Below are 16,852 nucleotides of genomic sequence, written 5' to 3'. Positions count from 1 at the left end.
CGAGATCTTGCAATATAATTATCGGTCTGTCCTTATGTAGGAGCTCCCCCTTCTCCCTAGCGGCGCACAGGATCGCATCTTTTTCTTTGTAGAAATGAATTCTACAGATTATATCCCGGGGTTGTTTTGGATCTGTTGCTCTGGGCCCTAGAGCCCTATGGAGTCTGTCCATCATGATGGGGTTTTCAGGTGAGCGGCCCAGGAGTTGTGAGAAGAATGCTTGTGCACAGTCTTCTAATTGATGGCCTTCAATTTCCTCTGTTAGACCTCGGATACGTATATTATTTCTTCTATTTCTATTCTCAAGGTCGTCGAGATGCATTGTAAGATTATGGATCTGGTCTGCCTGATGTTGAATGGCCTGCCTATGTGATTCAAGTATAGCCGTTGTTTCTTCCTGGGCTTCTTCTACTTCTATAAGTCTGTGGCCCATTTGCTGTATATCTGTATGTATCCGCCCTAGCGCTTCTTTGTTAGATGACTCGAATCTGGCGAATAAGGCGTGTAGTTCGTCTTTAGTGGGTATGGACATTATGCGCTCTTTCCAAGCATCATTTTCCTCTCTGCTTATGTTTTTTGTGTTTGTGGCGCGCTCTGGGCTGCTATAGGGACTTGGGTCTGATGAGATTGACCACCCCGTAGTGTCTGCCTTCTTGTTTACTTTGGGGACTGCTTGTGGTTCCCTGTGGGGTGTTGTGTGCAGCGTGAGTGTGGGTGGGCTGCTGTGCCCTTTACTCACTGTTTTGCTGCTTTCTGGCGTTGTCTGTGGAGTCTCTTGGCCCTCGTTGTCTGTTTCTTGCTGTCCCCTCTGCTCGTCTTCTCCTGATGAGCTGCCTGTCAGTGAGCACTGCAGGGGTGAGTGCTGCTGTTCTGTCTGCTCGGCGGGGGGCTCCGTTCCACTTGTGCTCTCTGATGCCGGCATTTTCTTTATCTTCTGTGTTCCCCTCTGTGGGGTGCCGACATTGTGGTCCGCTGCTGCCGCTCCTCTTATCTCTTTAGCCTGCGGGGGTTGCGGTGGTGAGCGCTGTTGTAGTGAGCAGGCTGCCTGTGGGAGGGAGGTCTCGGAGCTCTCCAGTGCCATCTTGCTCTTCCTCACGTGCGGCCCCGGCGCTCCGAGATAGCGTTCCATGCCACTTTTCTTTCTGCTATCCGCCGGAATCTTCGCCTCTGCCGACGCCCGCTTCCTTGCTTGACTCATTTTTGTCGTTTTCGCCGTTTTTCGGAGGAAAATGGTGGTCTCTGGGGGAAATCTGACCGGGAGCGCTCTCCTTATGCGTCCTGCTCGGCCATCTGCTAGCCACGCCCCCGCAATGGGATATATTTATGTACCGCCGGTGGGTTCCAGGGAGCCACCCATGCTGTGGGTCCACAGGGACTTCACATTAGTGAGTTGTACCTGCCTGTGTCTATGTATTAAAAACCCCGGTCTGACTGGGGAATGCAGTGTGGGCCGAAGCCCACCTGCATTAAACCTGACGTTACCTCAGCTGTGCTGGGCACTGCAATGGGATATATTTATGTACCGCCAGTGGGTTCCAGGGAGCCACCCATGCTGTGGGTCCACAGGGACTTCACATTAGTGAGTTGTACCTGCCTGTGTCTATGTATTAAAAACCCCGGTCTGACTGGGGAATGCAGTGTGGGCCGAAGCGCACATGCATTTAATCGGACGTAACCTCAGCTGTGCTGGGCAATGCAATGGGATATATTTATGTACCGCCGGTGGCTTTCTGGGATCCACCTATGCTGTTGGTCCACACGGAGTTGTAACTGCATGTGTCTACTTATAAAGAACCCCAGTCTGACTGGGGCATGCAGTGTGGGCCGAAGCCCACCTGCATTAAACCTGACGTTACCTCAGCTGTGCTGGGCACTGCAATGGGATATATTTATGTACCGCCGGTGGGTTCCAGGGAGCCACCCATGCTGTCGGTCCACACGGACTTCACATTAGTGAGTTGTACCTGCCTGTGTCTATGTATTAAAAACCCCGGTCTGACTGGGGCATGCAGTGTGGGCCGAAGCTCACCTGTATTTAATCTGACGTTAGCTCTACTATCTGGGGCACTGCATTGGGACAAACTACAGGAGCAATACAGCGCTAATGAGACGTGCACAGCTACGCTAGCATTGGAGTCTGCTGTAGGCCTGCGATTGCTGAGGGTTTGTGCAGAGGCCTATGTCCTTGGTGCAGTGAAAGTCCGCTTCCTGCCTAGGATTGCTGAAGCTGTGGGCCGAGGCCTATATCGTGGGCGCGGTGCAAGTCTGCCATGTTTGGCCGCTCAGATCAATTTTTGGTTCATGTCTTGGGCTTCCTAGGACCCCCCTATGCTGTTGGTGCAAACTTAGTTCCCATCGCGGTGTTTGACCTGTCTGGCACAAAGGCACTGACTGACTTGGGTAAAGGGCAGAGCGCTGACGGCTTTCCCCTTGCAGTGTGGATTGAGCTATGCGACACCTTGACAGAATGAATACTGTGTGGCACATGGATTCCCCATTGCTATGCCCACGTTTGCAGCTCCTGACGGAGGTGGCACAGGATTGGAGTTCTCATTGCTTCTGTACAGCATTGTGGGCTATCGCCCCGCCCCTTTTAAAGAGGGTCGCTGCCTGGCCCTGCCAACCCTCTGCAGTGTGTGCCTGCGGTTCCTCCTCATGGCAGACGCACTTATAAATAGACATGAGGGTGGTGTGGCTGTGAGGCCAGCGTGTGGCATGAGGGCAGCTGAAGGCTGCGCAGGGACACTTTGGTGTGCGCTGTGGACACTAGGGGGGGGGGGGGTTGGGCAGCATGTAACCCAAGAGAAGAGGCAGCGGTGTATCCCGCAGGCAGTGCTTGTGCTTTGTTGGAGGTAGTGTGGTGCTTAGCTAAGGTGTGCCTTGCTAATGAGGGTTTATCCGAAGTAAAAATTGGTAGGGGGGGGCCCACTCTTGCCGCTATTGTGGCTGAATAGTGGGACCTGGGAACCTGAAATGCAGCCCAGCATGTTGGCCCTCGCCTGCCCTATCCGTTTCTGTGTCGTTTCCAGCACTTTCTTGGGTTTTGCAGATTTTCACAAATGAAAACCTTAGCGAGCATCGGCGATATACAAAAGTGCTCGGGTCGCCCATTGACTTCAATGGGGTTCGTTACTCGAAACGAACCCTCGAGCATCGCGAAAACGAGCACCCGAGCATTTTGGTGCTCGCTCATCTCTATTCATTACCCTTAGGCCATATTCACGCAGGGCGGATTTTCTGCGGATTTTCTGACCGGACTCTCCACATGAAAAATCTGTAGAATTTACAGTAGCAACAATGTAGATGAGAATTCCAAAATCTTGTCCGCGTGCAGCAGAAAATATCTATACTAAATAATTGTGGAAATTGACATGCAGTATGGAAGTTAAAACTGCAGCATATCAATCTTAGTAGCAGATTTGCGGTGTATATTCCACCTCTTTAAATAAAGCGATGAATTCAACACCAAATTCCACGTCAAAATCCACACCAAATGGTGCGGATTTTAATGCGGATTCTGCGCTGTGGAGTGTCTGCTGCAGACACTCTGCAGCGTATTTCACCCTGTGTGAACATAACCTTAGAATTAAGTCTTATATACTTTTTATGCCAATTCAATACTGTATATATTTGACAATAAAGCAATTCTCACGTCTCTATGACTACCACAGCCACACACACAAGGAGTGTTCCCATCTCGGGAATCCTGTTTCAATGTGTTCGATCTCTCAAACAACGCATTCACCCTTAACAAGTTTGTTTTCAAATTGCTCCGTTCCCCAGATATTGTAGATATTGATTCCTCTGCCCACTGGTTGTTTACTGCTGGCTGCCAGAGAAACTGTTCACCACTTCCATGGAAAGGAATAGCAGTTTTTTCCTGGCAACCAGCAATAAACAACCCGAGGACTGAGTAATTGATATCTGCAATATCTGGAGAGCGGAGAATTTTTGGGAAATAAACATGTTATGGGTGAGTGTATTGTGTTGTGATTTCGAACACATTGAAACAGGATTCTGGGATGGATCCACTCCTTTAAAAGCGCTCAAGTAATAGTGCCCTAAGTCACATGTCCAAGGAAAAATTAACATTATGATTCATAGCTTTTTGATCAATTGGAATAATTGTGTTAGTGTAAATTCAGAAAACAATCAATGAAAAAATGAGTATTTATGGTTGATTAAAATTGATCACCCATATATACTTCAAAAACAAATTATCGTTTGTCAACCTGTAAAAAAAAGTTATCCATCATCACAAAGTTTTACTTCCTGAACCTTTAACAGTCGGCCATCGGGTGATTCATCTCGGTGCAGAATAGGTGGGGCTGGATGCTAGCACCATCAGTAATTACAGATCCCTCCTGCACAGTGCTCATCATGTATTACATGCTCCGGTTTTGGATACTTGATGGTTTAACTCAAGTACTTACTTTTAGGAGCTTATAAAATCTGAAATGTTTACCTGTACAATTTCTCTGGTGTAGAAAATGCAGATCTATAGTTTTCATCTGCTAGTTAGAGGTGTGCCAGACAGAAGAGAGAAAAACACATCTGTTTGCATACTGCAGAGCATGAAAAATGTTATGTTTGTGCTATTCCAGAGCCGGAACATTTATCAAATAAAGCCTCAAGCTTGCCGTAAGACGTCTATAGATCTACACAAAAGACAACTGTGTCATAGACACATGATACATGAAGCAGAAATAAGAGCATTATATAGTCAAAGCACCTGTATGAAAACCAAGCTACAGTTTGTATTTTCTATTTTATGTACAGTATCTAGAAATGTTCACAGGGTGAATAATCACAAATAGAGATGAGCGAGTATACTCGCTAAGGCACATTACTCGAGCGAGTAGTGCCTTAGCCGAGTATCTCCCCACTCGTCTCTAAAGATTCGGGGGGCGGCAGTGGGCGGGGAGCAGCGGGGAGGAACGGAGGGGAGATCTCTCTCTCCCTGTCTCCCCCCCGCCGCAACTCACCTGTCACCCGCGCCGGTCCCCGAATCTTTAGAGACGAGCGGGGAGATACTCGGCTAAGGCACTACTCGCTCGAGTAATGTGCCTTAGCGAGTATACTCGCTCATCTCTAATCACAAACCTTCCATTCTACATGCATAGATATACAGTGAAATGACCGATTCAGCTCTGCTGTAAGGGCTCATTTACCTGGGCATATTTCGCATAAAATACGCAGTGAACAGAACCCATTGATTTTAATAGGTCTGTTCACACATACGGTACATTTTTTTTCACGCATGTCTGGTCGCATGAAAAAAAATGAACATGTACTATTTTGGTGCATATCACGCACCAGAATATGCCATTGAATAGAATAGGCCAGCGCCAACACACAGCAAATACACCTGCGTGAATGAGCACTTGGGCCAGTCTCACACGACCGGATTTGAATTGCAGATTCCATGAGCGTATGATCCGCAGTAATACGTGGATCAATAAAATGCACTGAATTAAACAATTTTGATCACATTAGCGAATTGGAATTGCGTAAATGTTCTCTATGATCGCGGATATACCCGCAACCCATACACTATTACATTGCGTATGGGCAGTGGGTATCCACGTCATCGCCATGCGGACAAGAGGACATCTTGCAGTTGCCACTTTAGATGGAGGTACTGACATGCTCTGAACATTTGTAAGAAAGGTGTATCAATTTGTGCAGCTTGCACCAAATTCTCACCCTCCCATTAGCATGGAGCAACAGAAATCTTGATTCCTCTGACCAGGCGATATTATTATTACACTGTTCAGTGATTCAATAGCTGTACTCTTTAGCAACTAGATGTCTCCAGCCTACCATCAAGCCTGAAGGCTATGCCGCTTCTTGTTTGTTATTTTAACCCTGTACTATCCAGATAGCTCTAGGCATTTGAAAGACTGAGAGATTGTAAGGCTTGAGGGACAGTTAGGAGGGAAAGCCTCATGGGATCTGGGAGCTTTATGTACATGATGGATGGATGATATGTCACCCTCTATGGAGGAGGTTTTCTGGTTAACCAAGGTATGTTACAAAGGTCATTACTGGGTCAGATGAGATGGCACAGAGTGAGTTCTGCCCAGTGATGGACTGGTCGGCAGCAGCAAATGATTGGCTGAAGAAAAATGGCGGGAAATGCCTGTGGTAGTCAGGCAGAATCTGGTGGCCTGACAGCGGCTGGTGATTGGTCCAGAGGAACAAGCTGAGAGGAGCAGCAGTGAGATATGGAGGTGCAGAGATGTGGGCCATCATCATCTGGAAAGGAAGCAGCATCCCGCCCGCTCTCCCTCCCTTAGGTTTGTCGCGGATGTAGTTAATGGGGTATTGTCGCCCGCATTAGGCGGGTGGGCAGGTAAACTTGGGGAGAGTTTGGTGGTGGTAAACTCGTGTCTGTAAGACAGAGTTTACATGAACTGTTATGGTTATTGATTGGTTAATAAACTTGTGTCTGCAAAACAGAGTTTACAGGAAGTGTTATGGTTATTATTGGTTACGTTTGTAACCCCGTTAAATAAACACTGCGGCCTTCTTTATCCAATATTGGTGTCTGTATCGGTTATTTATAAGAGTTTGGTAAGGATTAAATAAAGCGTAAGATCCCATGTTCACAGCCATAGAATTAGAATTAGAAGCTGCGCCAGTGATTACGTCATGGTGACTACTAAGAAACACTGACATTTATGTCTAGTAGTAGCTCTATGGAGCAGGGTGTGAACAGGATATGTGCCCAATGACGCTGCACGCTCCAGTCATGTGACCATGCTATACAGACGTGATGTGATGATGTCACGGTGGACGGGAGGAGACCCATACAGATTCCAGCCAGTAGGAGCCTTGCATAACATGTCTCCATGGTGACATAGCCACAAGAGGAAGTGAAAGGTTGCTATAACGCTCCACCATAGCTACAAACTCCGCAGCATGTGTGTGCCATAATGACATCAATGAATGCAGGTGAATTTTATCATGTGATCTACTGTGATTGGTTAATGTGATATTAGACACACTATATATTTGTATGTTGTTCACTTGTTGTCCATACTTGACAAAGACTCTTGTAGTCGAAACGTCGTCTTTTTCTGTCTGGGAGGAAAGAAATAAAGAAACTTCATTGCTTTGCACCTTGATCTGCTGTTTCCACTACTTCATCAACATTTGTACTAAAGAGCGGCTTGGCTTGGATCCCAAACCCAGTGGGTGTGCAGGATACCTGTTCAAACCATATGGTACTCATATTGTGCTGCTGACAACTTCTTTGCCACAGGATAGGGGTTAGCTTTGTTTTGTGGGACAACTCTTTACTTGTGCTTCAAATAAAGAGGGGTGGGTATGTAGATAAGTAGCTAAGTAATTCAATGTAATATTACTATATTAAAAATAAATAGCAGAGAGACATGCATTTTGATTTGAAAACAGTGTGTTTCAAAAAGATGGATCTAGTTTGAAATCACTATATCTAGGTAACCACGAAAGCCCATGAGTGAAACTCTTACCACTTGAAAGGACGGGGTATAGTTTCAAATGATTACCAATCGATACCTCTTCTATTTGATTTTTAGTGATGAAGCAATGTTTCATCTAAGCGGTAAAGTTAGGTCAGTGTTCACATATTGGAATTAAAGAATCCACATAAAACTGTACGGCAGGAGTGTAATTATTTGATAGTGAACATGTTTTGTGCAATTTCTCAAAAAAAGGTTATAGCTTTTTCTTTTTTGAAGAAAATAATGTATCTAGAGATGAGCGAGCATACTCGCTAAGGAAAATTACTCGAGCGAGTATTATCCTTAGCGAGTACCTGCCCGCTCGGAAGAAAAGATTCGGGTGCTGGCGGGGGTGAGCAATGAGTTGCGGGAGTGAGCAGGGGGGAGAGAGGGAGAGAGAGAGATCTCCCCTCCGTTCCCCTCTGCTCTCCCCCACCGCTCCCCGCCCCCCGTCGGCACCCGAATCTTTTCTTCCGAGCGGGCAGGTACTCGCTAAGGACAATGCTCGCTCGAGTAATTGTCCTTAGCGAGTATGTTCGCTCATCTCTAAATGCATCTCGAAATGCAGCAGAACTGACTTTCTCAACAATTTAATGAATATTTCGATGACTTAATTTTTCATAAAGACAGAGCACCACAATTTGGAACCTGCAGTTTATTTTCTAAATAACACACTGCCTCAATAAAGGATAGGTCCCATGGGACCCAAAGACTTGGCACTACACGTTTGGTCCCCCCAAGGTACCCAGACATCCAAAACTTTTTCTTCTGGAGATACATTAACCCCTTAGTGACGAAGCCTGTTTGCGCCTTAGTGACAGAGCCAAATTTTGGAAATCTGACATGCATCGTTCAACGTAGCATAACTCCGTAAAGGCTTTACATATCCCAGTGATTCTGACATTGTTTTTTTTGCCACATGTTGTACTTCATTTAGGTTGTAAAAAGAGACCGATATAATTTGTGTATATTTATTAAAAGTACCAATATTGGAAAAATTTTGAAAAAATTGTCATTTTTTCACATTTTCAACCATAATATCTCAAATATGTCCAAACATACCGTACAAATTTTTGATAAGATATGTATTTCCATCTGTTTACTTTATTCTGAATGCACACTTGAAAAACTTTTGTGTTTTTTTTAACCATTTAGAGGACGTACAAATTTAACATTACTTTTCAGCATTTTGAGGAGCACTTTGTTTTCCTGCACCAAGCCAAGTTTGCAAAGGCTCATAAGTGTCAGAATAATAGATACCCCCACAAATGACCCCATTTTAAAAACTACACCCTTTAATGTATTCACTGAGGGGTGTCATGAGTATTTTGACCCCACCAGTTTTTTTCAGGAATTAGTTCAATTTAGGGGAGAAAAAATAAAATGTCATATTTTTGCAAATATGTCATATTAAAGACATATTTTTTTCCTATAGAGCCCATGAAAATTAGGATTTACACCCCAAAATGGATACCCCCGTTTCTCCCGTGTTAAGAAACATACCCATTGTGGCCCTAATCTTATGTCTGGATGCACAACAGGAGCCAAAATGAAAGGAGCAGTCGGTGTCTTTCAGAACATAAATTTTGCTTGAAGGCGTTTTAGGCCCCATAGCACTTTTGTAGAGCTCTTGAGTGGCCAAAACCAAAGAGAACCCCCACAAGTGACCCCATTTTGAAAACTAGACCCCTTAACGAATTTATCTAGGGGTGTACTGACCATTTTGACCCCACAGTTTTTGAATGAATTGAAGCAAAGCAAAAGGAAAAAATTGTGATTTTCATTTTTTTGGTAATTCTGTCGTTTTAAAAACTGCTTTTTTGGTACAGCACACACATGAATGAAGACTTGCACCCCAAAGTGGATACCCCTGTTTCTCCCGTGTTCATAGACATACCCATTGTGGCCCTAATCTTTTGTTTGGATGCACAACGGGGCCCAAAATGAAAAGAGTAGTCGGTGGCTTTCAAAACAGAAATTTAGCATGAAGGTGATTTAGGCCCCATTGCCCACTTGTAGAGCCCTTGAGCGGCCAAAACGACAGAGAACCCCCACAAATGATCCCATTTTAAAAACTAGACCCCCTAACGAATTTATCTAGGGGTGTACTGTGTATTTTTACCCTACAATTTTTGAATAAATCTAAGCAAAGCAGTAGGAAAAAAATTACAATTTTCATTTTTTTGGCAGTTGTATCAATTTAAAAACTGGGTTTTTTTGTACAGCACACATAGGAATGAAGACTTTCACCCCAAAATGGATACCCCTGTTTGTCCCGTGTTTAGAACCATACCCCTTGTGGCCCTAATCTACTTAAAGGACACATGGCTAGGCCTATAATGGAAGGAGCACCCGTTGGATTTTAGGGTACAATGGAATAAATTCCAGGCCCCATTGCCCACTTATAGAGCCATTGAGCGTCCAAAACGATAAAGAACCCCCACAAATGACCCCATTTTAAAAACTAGACCCCTTAACAAATTCATCTAGGGGTGTACTGCGTATTTTGACCCCACAGTATTTGAATAAATTTAAGCAAAGCAGAAGGAAAAAATTACGATTTTCATTTTTTTAGCAATTTTGTCAATTTAAAAACTTTTTTTTTTGTACAGTGTACATAGAAATGAAGACTTTCACCCCAAAATGGATACCCCTGTTTGTCCCGTGTTCAAAAACATACCCATTGTGGCCCTAATCTACTATTTATAGGACACATGGCAAGGCCTGTAATGGAGGGAACACCCGTTGGATTGCAGGGCACAACTGAATAAATCCCAGGCCCCATTGCTCATTTGTACGGAATAAAAATTGACTCCCTAAAAATCCCCCCCCCCCCTCCGCGCCCTTTTCGGCGTTCCCCAAATCTTAGATAAAAGTAATAATGTGAACTGTGTAGTATTTCCAAAGACGGGTAATTATCGAGGCTGGTTGGGATGAGCACATAGGGCAATAAAACCGTGTATCCCCCCTCCTCTCATGCTTTTTGGGGGTCCTTTTTTGACCTCAGTGGCGGGTATGGGGTGTAAAAAGTGGCGCACTGTGAGTCTCCGTAAGCTTGATGAGGTGCGGCGGTCTCACACAGAAGACGCTCAACAAGCTGCTCCTGAAACTGCAGGAAGGCGAGCGTTCCCGGGGCTTCTTGTAAAATACGTATTACAGGTAGCGGTCTGAATAACGCCGGGCGCACGCAGCCGTAGGTGGAATCCGCTTGCGGAGGCCCGCAGCGGATCCCAGCTGTGAGCCCGGTTGCGACCCTGCGTACGGCCGCGTAATGTACTGCGCATAACTGCCTACTCACACAGGTGGTCATTCGCAGTACACATTTTTTTTTTGTTGTTTGCATTTCCCGCACCGCCGCTTAGCGATGACGCGGGTACCCGCAGCCCGTATACAACGTAGTTGCGTATGGGCTGCGGGTATATCCATGACCATGGAGCACAATGGGCTCTATGTTGCCGATATCCGCGGTAAAATAGAACCTGCTGCGTTCTCTTTTCTGCGAGTTGATTACGCAATTCCAACCCACTAACGTGAGCGGAATTGTGTAATCTAATGCGATTGATCTGTGTATTACCGCGGATCAGACGCATGCGGAATCCGTAATTCCTATGCGGTCATGTGAGACCGGCCAAAGGTAGATCGCTACCTTTTTTTCACGTGACCGGGGACTGCTCAACGAGGCCACCCGTCACTGCTCCAGGCTCTCGGCGACCGTTGGAGATTTTAAGTTTCCTGTGCTCCCCGACTCCTGCGCATGTGTCCGGTGTTTTGCCGGCGGTCGCATGCGCAGAATACGGGAAAGTTCACGGAAGAAGATTGCGTCGGGGTGCAAATACGGAGGCCTCCGGTAAAAAGTTTCATCTCCTCTCACCGATCGCATCGGTGAGGGGAGATGAACCTTCCCTTTTTTTTTACTTTTACGTGATCACCATTATCCATTGGATAACGGCGAACACGTGAACAGGAACCGCTCACCGCGGCCCCCAGTGAAATCTCCAGGCTCTCGGCTAAGTTTTGTAGCCAGGAGCAGGGAGATTTAAAATTACCACGGCTTTTGCGCATGCGCCTGCCATATTGGCGACGGGCGCGTGTGCAGAAGCTGGGGTGAGGTCCGCGGATAAATCCGCGGGCCTTAGGTACGTCATTTCATCCTCCCTCATGGATATGATCCGTGGGGGGAGATGAAACGTAAGCTTTTTTTAACTTTTTTTAAAACTTTTTAAAACTTTTTTTTTACTTTTTGCACTTTTTTTTTTTTTACTTTTTACCCCTTTTTTTATTTTTATTTTTTTTACTTTTTGCACTTTTTTTTTACTTTACATGATCACTGTCATCCATTGGATGACAGTGATCATGTCCCCAGTGACAGCCCTCTGCTCTTGGCTACACATGGCAGCCAGGAGCAGAGCAATTTTGAATATCCCGGGGCTCGACCCCCTCTGTGCACGCGCCCGATGTCAATCATCGGGCGCGCATGCGCAGACGGGGATTTCGGGTCCCGGGACATCGGAACATCGCAGAGGACCGGGGGTGAGTATTTTCACCTCCCCTCATGGATCCGATCCATGAGGGGAGTTGAAACTTTACTTTTCTTTTACTTTTTCAACTTTTTCGCGATCACCGCTATCCAATGGATAGCGGTGATCGCGGGCCCGGGGACCGCTCACAGTGGTCCCCGGTAACACCTCCTGGTTCCCGGCTACCTTCAGGAGCCGGAAGCCAGGAGATTTTAAATTTGCCGGGGACACCCGGGCTTCTGCGCGTGCGGTCATCGTCTGGCGCGCATGCGCAGAAGGCCGCCGGCAGGTACGGGAGGACCAGATCTCCGGGGGACACCGCCGACAAGCCGTGTGAGTATTTTCAGCTGCCGCGATGGATCCGATCCATCATAGCAGCTGAATTACTACTTTTTTACACTGTTTTATTTACTTTTTTGCGATCGGCGCTATCCATTGCATAGCGCCGATCGCAATACCGGGGGGGACTGTCCGCATCCTGGGATGACAGCTCCATGCTGTCGGCTACCTGCGGGCACCGACAGCATGGAGCTGTCACGTCCTCAGGCAGGTGGGCATCAATCCAAAGAGGATGCATAAAACTACGTCCTCTAGGATTAAGGCCCACTTTCTGAGGACGTAGTTTCCCGATGGGGCCGTCGTTAAGGGGTTAAAGGCCATGTTTTTGTGCCCCCATTTGTGACCAATCTGGATGACTTCAAAAAACAGAATTATGATAGCCAGAGGCATAACTTGAAGCTGCTGAGTGCAATGCAAAATTTGGAACTGGGCCCCCAACTATAAAGCTTCACTGATAGTATTGGTTTGCAATATGGGGAAGAGAGACTTTATGGGACCCCTTTGGGCTCTTGGGCCAAGGTGTAACCGCACCCTCTGCACCCCCTATAGTTATGCCGTGATGATAGCGTTAACCTTAGAGGAAGAAGACACTTTTTGGGACAAATTTAACTGTCATTTCGATATTGTACGTATAGCATGTGCAGGGTACATAAAGCATTTATAAAATGGTTAGTAAAACTTGAAAACTCATTAAACCACTTCTAACTTATTGTGTAATTGTAAGATGTTGTCATCGTGAAATACACTACTTTGAAATTGCGTCCATCTTTTCGAAACATCCTGCATATTCAGCTTAATTTTAGAGATGAGTGAGTATACTCGCTAAAGGCAATTGCTCGAGCGAGCATTGCCCTTAGCGAGTACCTGCCCGCTCGAGACTGAAGGTTCGGGTGCCGGCGGCGGGCAGGGAGCTGCAGGGGAGAGCGGGGAGGAACGGAGGGGAGATCTGTCTCTCCCTCTCTCCCCCCACTCCCTCCTGCTGACTGCCGCTACTCACCGCTCCCCCGCGCCGGCACCCGACCCTTCTGTCTTGAGCGGGCAGGTACTCGCTAAAGGCAATGCTCGCTCAAGTAATTGCCTTTAGCGAGTATACTCGCTCATCTCTACTTAATTTAGATCATCAAATTATAAAATATTCTGAATTATCAACAGTCAAAGACAAGTCTATAAATCTACCGTAAAATAGAGAACCTTTGGGAAGAAACTAAATCATAACCTGAAATGCTAACAAAATATGTTACAAATGTCTTAATCCTTTTACTGCAGTTCTGTACTGGAACCAAGTGCAGGATTATCACATTCTCTGAATTATGGAGGGGGCTTGTGGGAGAGGGAGATCTAGCCAGGTCTATAAAATCAGCCTGAATGAAATAATGTAACAAACTGAAAAAGAAAAATATTTCTAATAGCAAGAAGTTGTTTAACAGAAAAAGTTTTGCTTTCAGATTTCTGAGTGGCGCAGTAACTGCTTCTACACCGCCACACAAACACTGGAGCTGCTGCTGAAATGTGTGATCGCGACTAGTAAATGCTTTATAGCACCTACTTGTTTGCACGTAAGGTGCCTAGAAAAGGATTCCGGGAAATGAACTGTGGAAAATGAAGGAGTTTTTTATGACTGTATTTTTGCTACATTTTCCAGGAATTTCTTCGATAAAATAACATAACTTCTATCCAAACTTAGCTGAACGTCATTTAGTGAAAGAGATTTTAGAAAATGTACAAACACGTGCAATATGAAGTTCTATGTTCTATAAAGTAAATGTTAAAGGGGTTGTCCCGCGCCGAAACGGGTTTTTTTTTTTTTCAACAGCCCCCCCGGTTCGGCGCGAGACAAACCCGATGCAGGGACCTAAAAAAAAATCCGCACAGCGCTTACCTGAATCCCCGCGCTCCGGTGACTTCTTACTTACCGGTTGAAGATGGCCGCCGGGATCTTCTCCCTCGGTGGACCGCAGCTCTTCTGTGCGGTCCATTGCCGATTCCAGCCTCCTGATTGGCTGGAATCGGCACGTGACGGGGCGGAGCTACACGGAGCCGCTCTCCGGCACGAGCGGCCCCATTCAGAAAAGAAGAAGACCCGGACTGCGCAAGCGCGTCTAATCTGGCGATTAGACGCTGAAAATTAGACGGCACCATGGAGACGAGGACGCCAGCAACGGAACAGGTAAGTGAATAACTTCTAATAACTTCTGTATGGCTCATAATTAATGCACAATGTACATTACAAAGTGCATTAATATGGCCATACAGAAGTGTATAGACCCACTTGCTTTCGCGGGACAACCCCTTTAAAGGGATTGTCCAGTCACGTTTACACTTCTGGCTATTCTCATCTACTCCCGAACACACAAAAATGAAGCTAGGCCTGGACATCGCATAACAGCTAGAGCAACTGACACGGCTGACATACAAATTGTGCAACAGCGTAGATATATCAAATAATCACACCTGCCATACTTGAAAATAGAATACGGTAAAGCGTCATTCACACGGGTGTGGGCAATGTTGTTCGTGAAAGACACAGTGTTTTCACTGCATATATATCTACAAATTTTGGTGCGCATGCATGTTTTTTACATCTATGTTACATCTGTATTTACAGCATTTTCATTGCGTGCAAAAAAACGCAAGAAGTCCAAATTGATGTCATATTTTTTTCCACTGCCTCCTGACAAGATGTGTAAAAAACATAGTGAATGCACATGTAACATCCATTTCTCTGCATTTATTTCACACTTTCATGGACTATTGTAGTCCAAAACAGGACATTCTGTAATAATTTATATATATAGAGATGAGGCGATATACTCGAGATAGCATCACCTTTTTCGAGTACCTACTGGCTCGTCCCTGAAGATTCGTGGGTGCCGCGGGGGTCAGGCCCGGCGCGGGGCAACGAGGAGGAGAGTGAGAGAGATCCCTCTCTCTCCCTCCCAATCCCCTCTGCAACCCCCCGTGGACCCCCCGAATCTTTAGGGACGAGCCAGCAGGCACTCGAAAAAGGCGATGCTATCTCGAGTATATCGCCTTACCGAGTATGCTCGCTCATCTCTATTTATATATTTTAAAGTGCAAAAACACACTTTTAAATACACCAATCAAATTCAATGAGTCCGTATTCAGTTAGCAAAATATACAGATTTAATAGAGACAGAAAATCTGCCTGTGTGAATGGGCCCTAAATGTACAGTATGTCTGCAAACAGAAGACTACAGAGTCATACACATAAAGATACCTGCAGATGTTCAGAGGGGTTCAGAGACGACATGTTCTATAAGGGTCCAAGCATCAGATGTTTAAAGCTCAATAATCCTGAAAATAAATGGCAAAATTTATATTTTACATTATAAAAACTTAAAAATGCAAGAAATTCTTTCCAGCAATTCTTACAACAAAGTTTAAAGGGGATTTCCAAAATTAAACTATTGCTGACCAATTCCCTCAGGATAGGTCATCAATAGTAGACCATGGGTGCCGACCGCAAGAAACCCCTACCAATAGCTTCTCATTCAAGCGCCTGTGTCCCAGGAACTGTGCAGCGTACACCTGAAAGGGACTGACCTGCAGCACCACTCCAGACTGCTGCCGAGCGGTGCGTTTTCAGCACACAGCGGCTCTAGGCATAAGCACAGCAGCTTCGGAGAAGAGCTGATCAACAGTGGACCCCAATGATCTACCGAGGAGAGATCATCATTAGTTTAAAGGGGTTGTCTGGTTACAAAGTCACATTTTAAAATGAGAGAAAAAAAAGACTTAAAACAATGAAACAAAATGGTACTTAAATGTTCTCATCCCCAGCGATCCTTTGCTGCTCCTCCAAGTCTCTGTAGATAGCGGAAGTCAGGTGACCACTGCTTGCCAATCAGAGGCCACAGTGTCACCATTCTGAACTCCTGGCATCATGGCGTCCAGGATGTAAGCACTGATGCCAGGAAAACGGAAGGTTATGCTACGGCCTCTGTTTGGCAGGCAGCAGTCACCTGACTTCAGCAATCAACAGGGTTGAGTAAAATCGTGGGCTGCAGCACTGGATTGCTGTGGCTGAGAAAGTGTAAGCACCATTTATTTTATAGTTTTAACTAGTGATGAGCGAGCACACTCGCTAAGGGCAATTACTCAAGCGAGCATTGCCCTTAGCGAGTACCTGCCCGCTCGAAAGAAAAGGTTCGGCTGCCGGCGGCGGGCAGGGAGCGGCAGAGGAGAGCAGGGAGGAATGAAGGGGAGATCTCGCTCTCCCTCTCTCCCCCCGCTCCCTCCTGCTCATTGCCGCAACTCACCTGTCACCCACGCCTGAACCCGAACCTTCTCTGCCGAGCCAATGCTCGATCGAGTAATTGTCCTTAGCGAGTATGCTCGCTCATCTCTAGTTTTATCTAATTTGGCTCAAATTTTAAAGGGATATTCCGGAAACTAGGTAACATTTTCAAAATATCCCTAATATTTTCACTTATTGCCATTATTTCAAACATCCATCTATATCCTCAAACTGAACTCCAGCAACATTTT

At 45.8% G+C, this 16,852-nt stretch overlaps 1 protein-coding gene across 1 annotated transcript in view; it reads right to left on the bottom strand.

Annotated features, from left to right (window-relative positions):
* The window catches only part of LOC136626945 (uncharacterized), a 141,911-nt gene extending 126,250 nt beyond the window's left edge, over positions 1–15,661 (bottom strand). The window contains exon 1 of the mRNA XM_066601902.1: positions 15,582–15,661. Coding sequence (XP_066457999.1) covers positions 15,582–15,614 — 33 coding nt within the window. The 5' untranslated portion in view covers positions 15,615–15,661. The remainder of the gene's footprint in view (positions 1–15,581) is intronic.
* Positions 15,662–16,852: the final 1,191 nt, after the last annotated feature.

The sequence above is a fragment of the Eleutherodactylus coqui genome, chromosome 5, assembly GCF_035609145.1.
Source record: "Eleutherodactylus coqui strain aEleCoq1 chromosome 5, aEleCoq1.hap1, whole genome shotgun sequence".
Taxonomy (NCBI): domain Eukaryota; kingdom Metazoa; phylum Chordata; class Amphibia; order Anura; family Eleutherodactylidae; genus Eleutherodactylus; species Eleutherodactylus coqui.
This window is presented reverse-complemented; position numbering and strand designations above follow the sequence as displayed.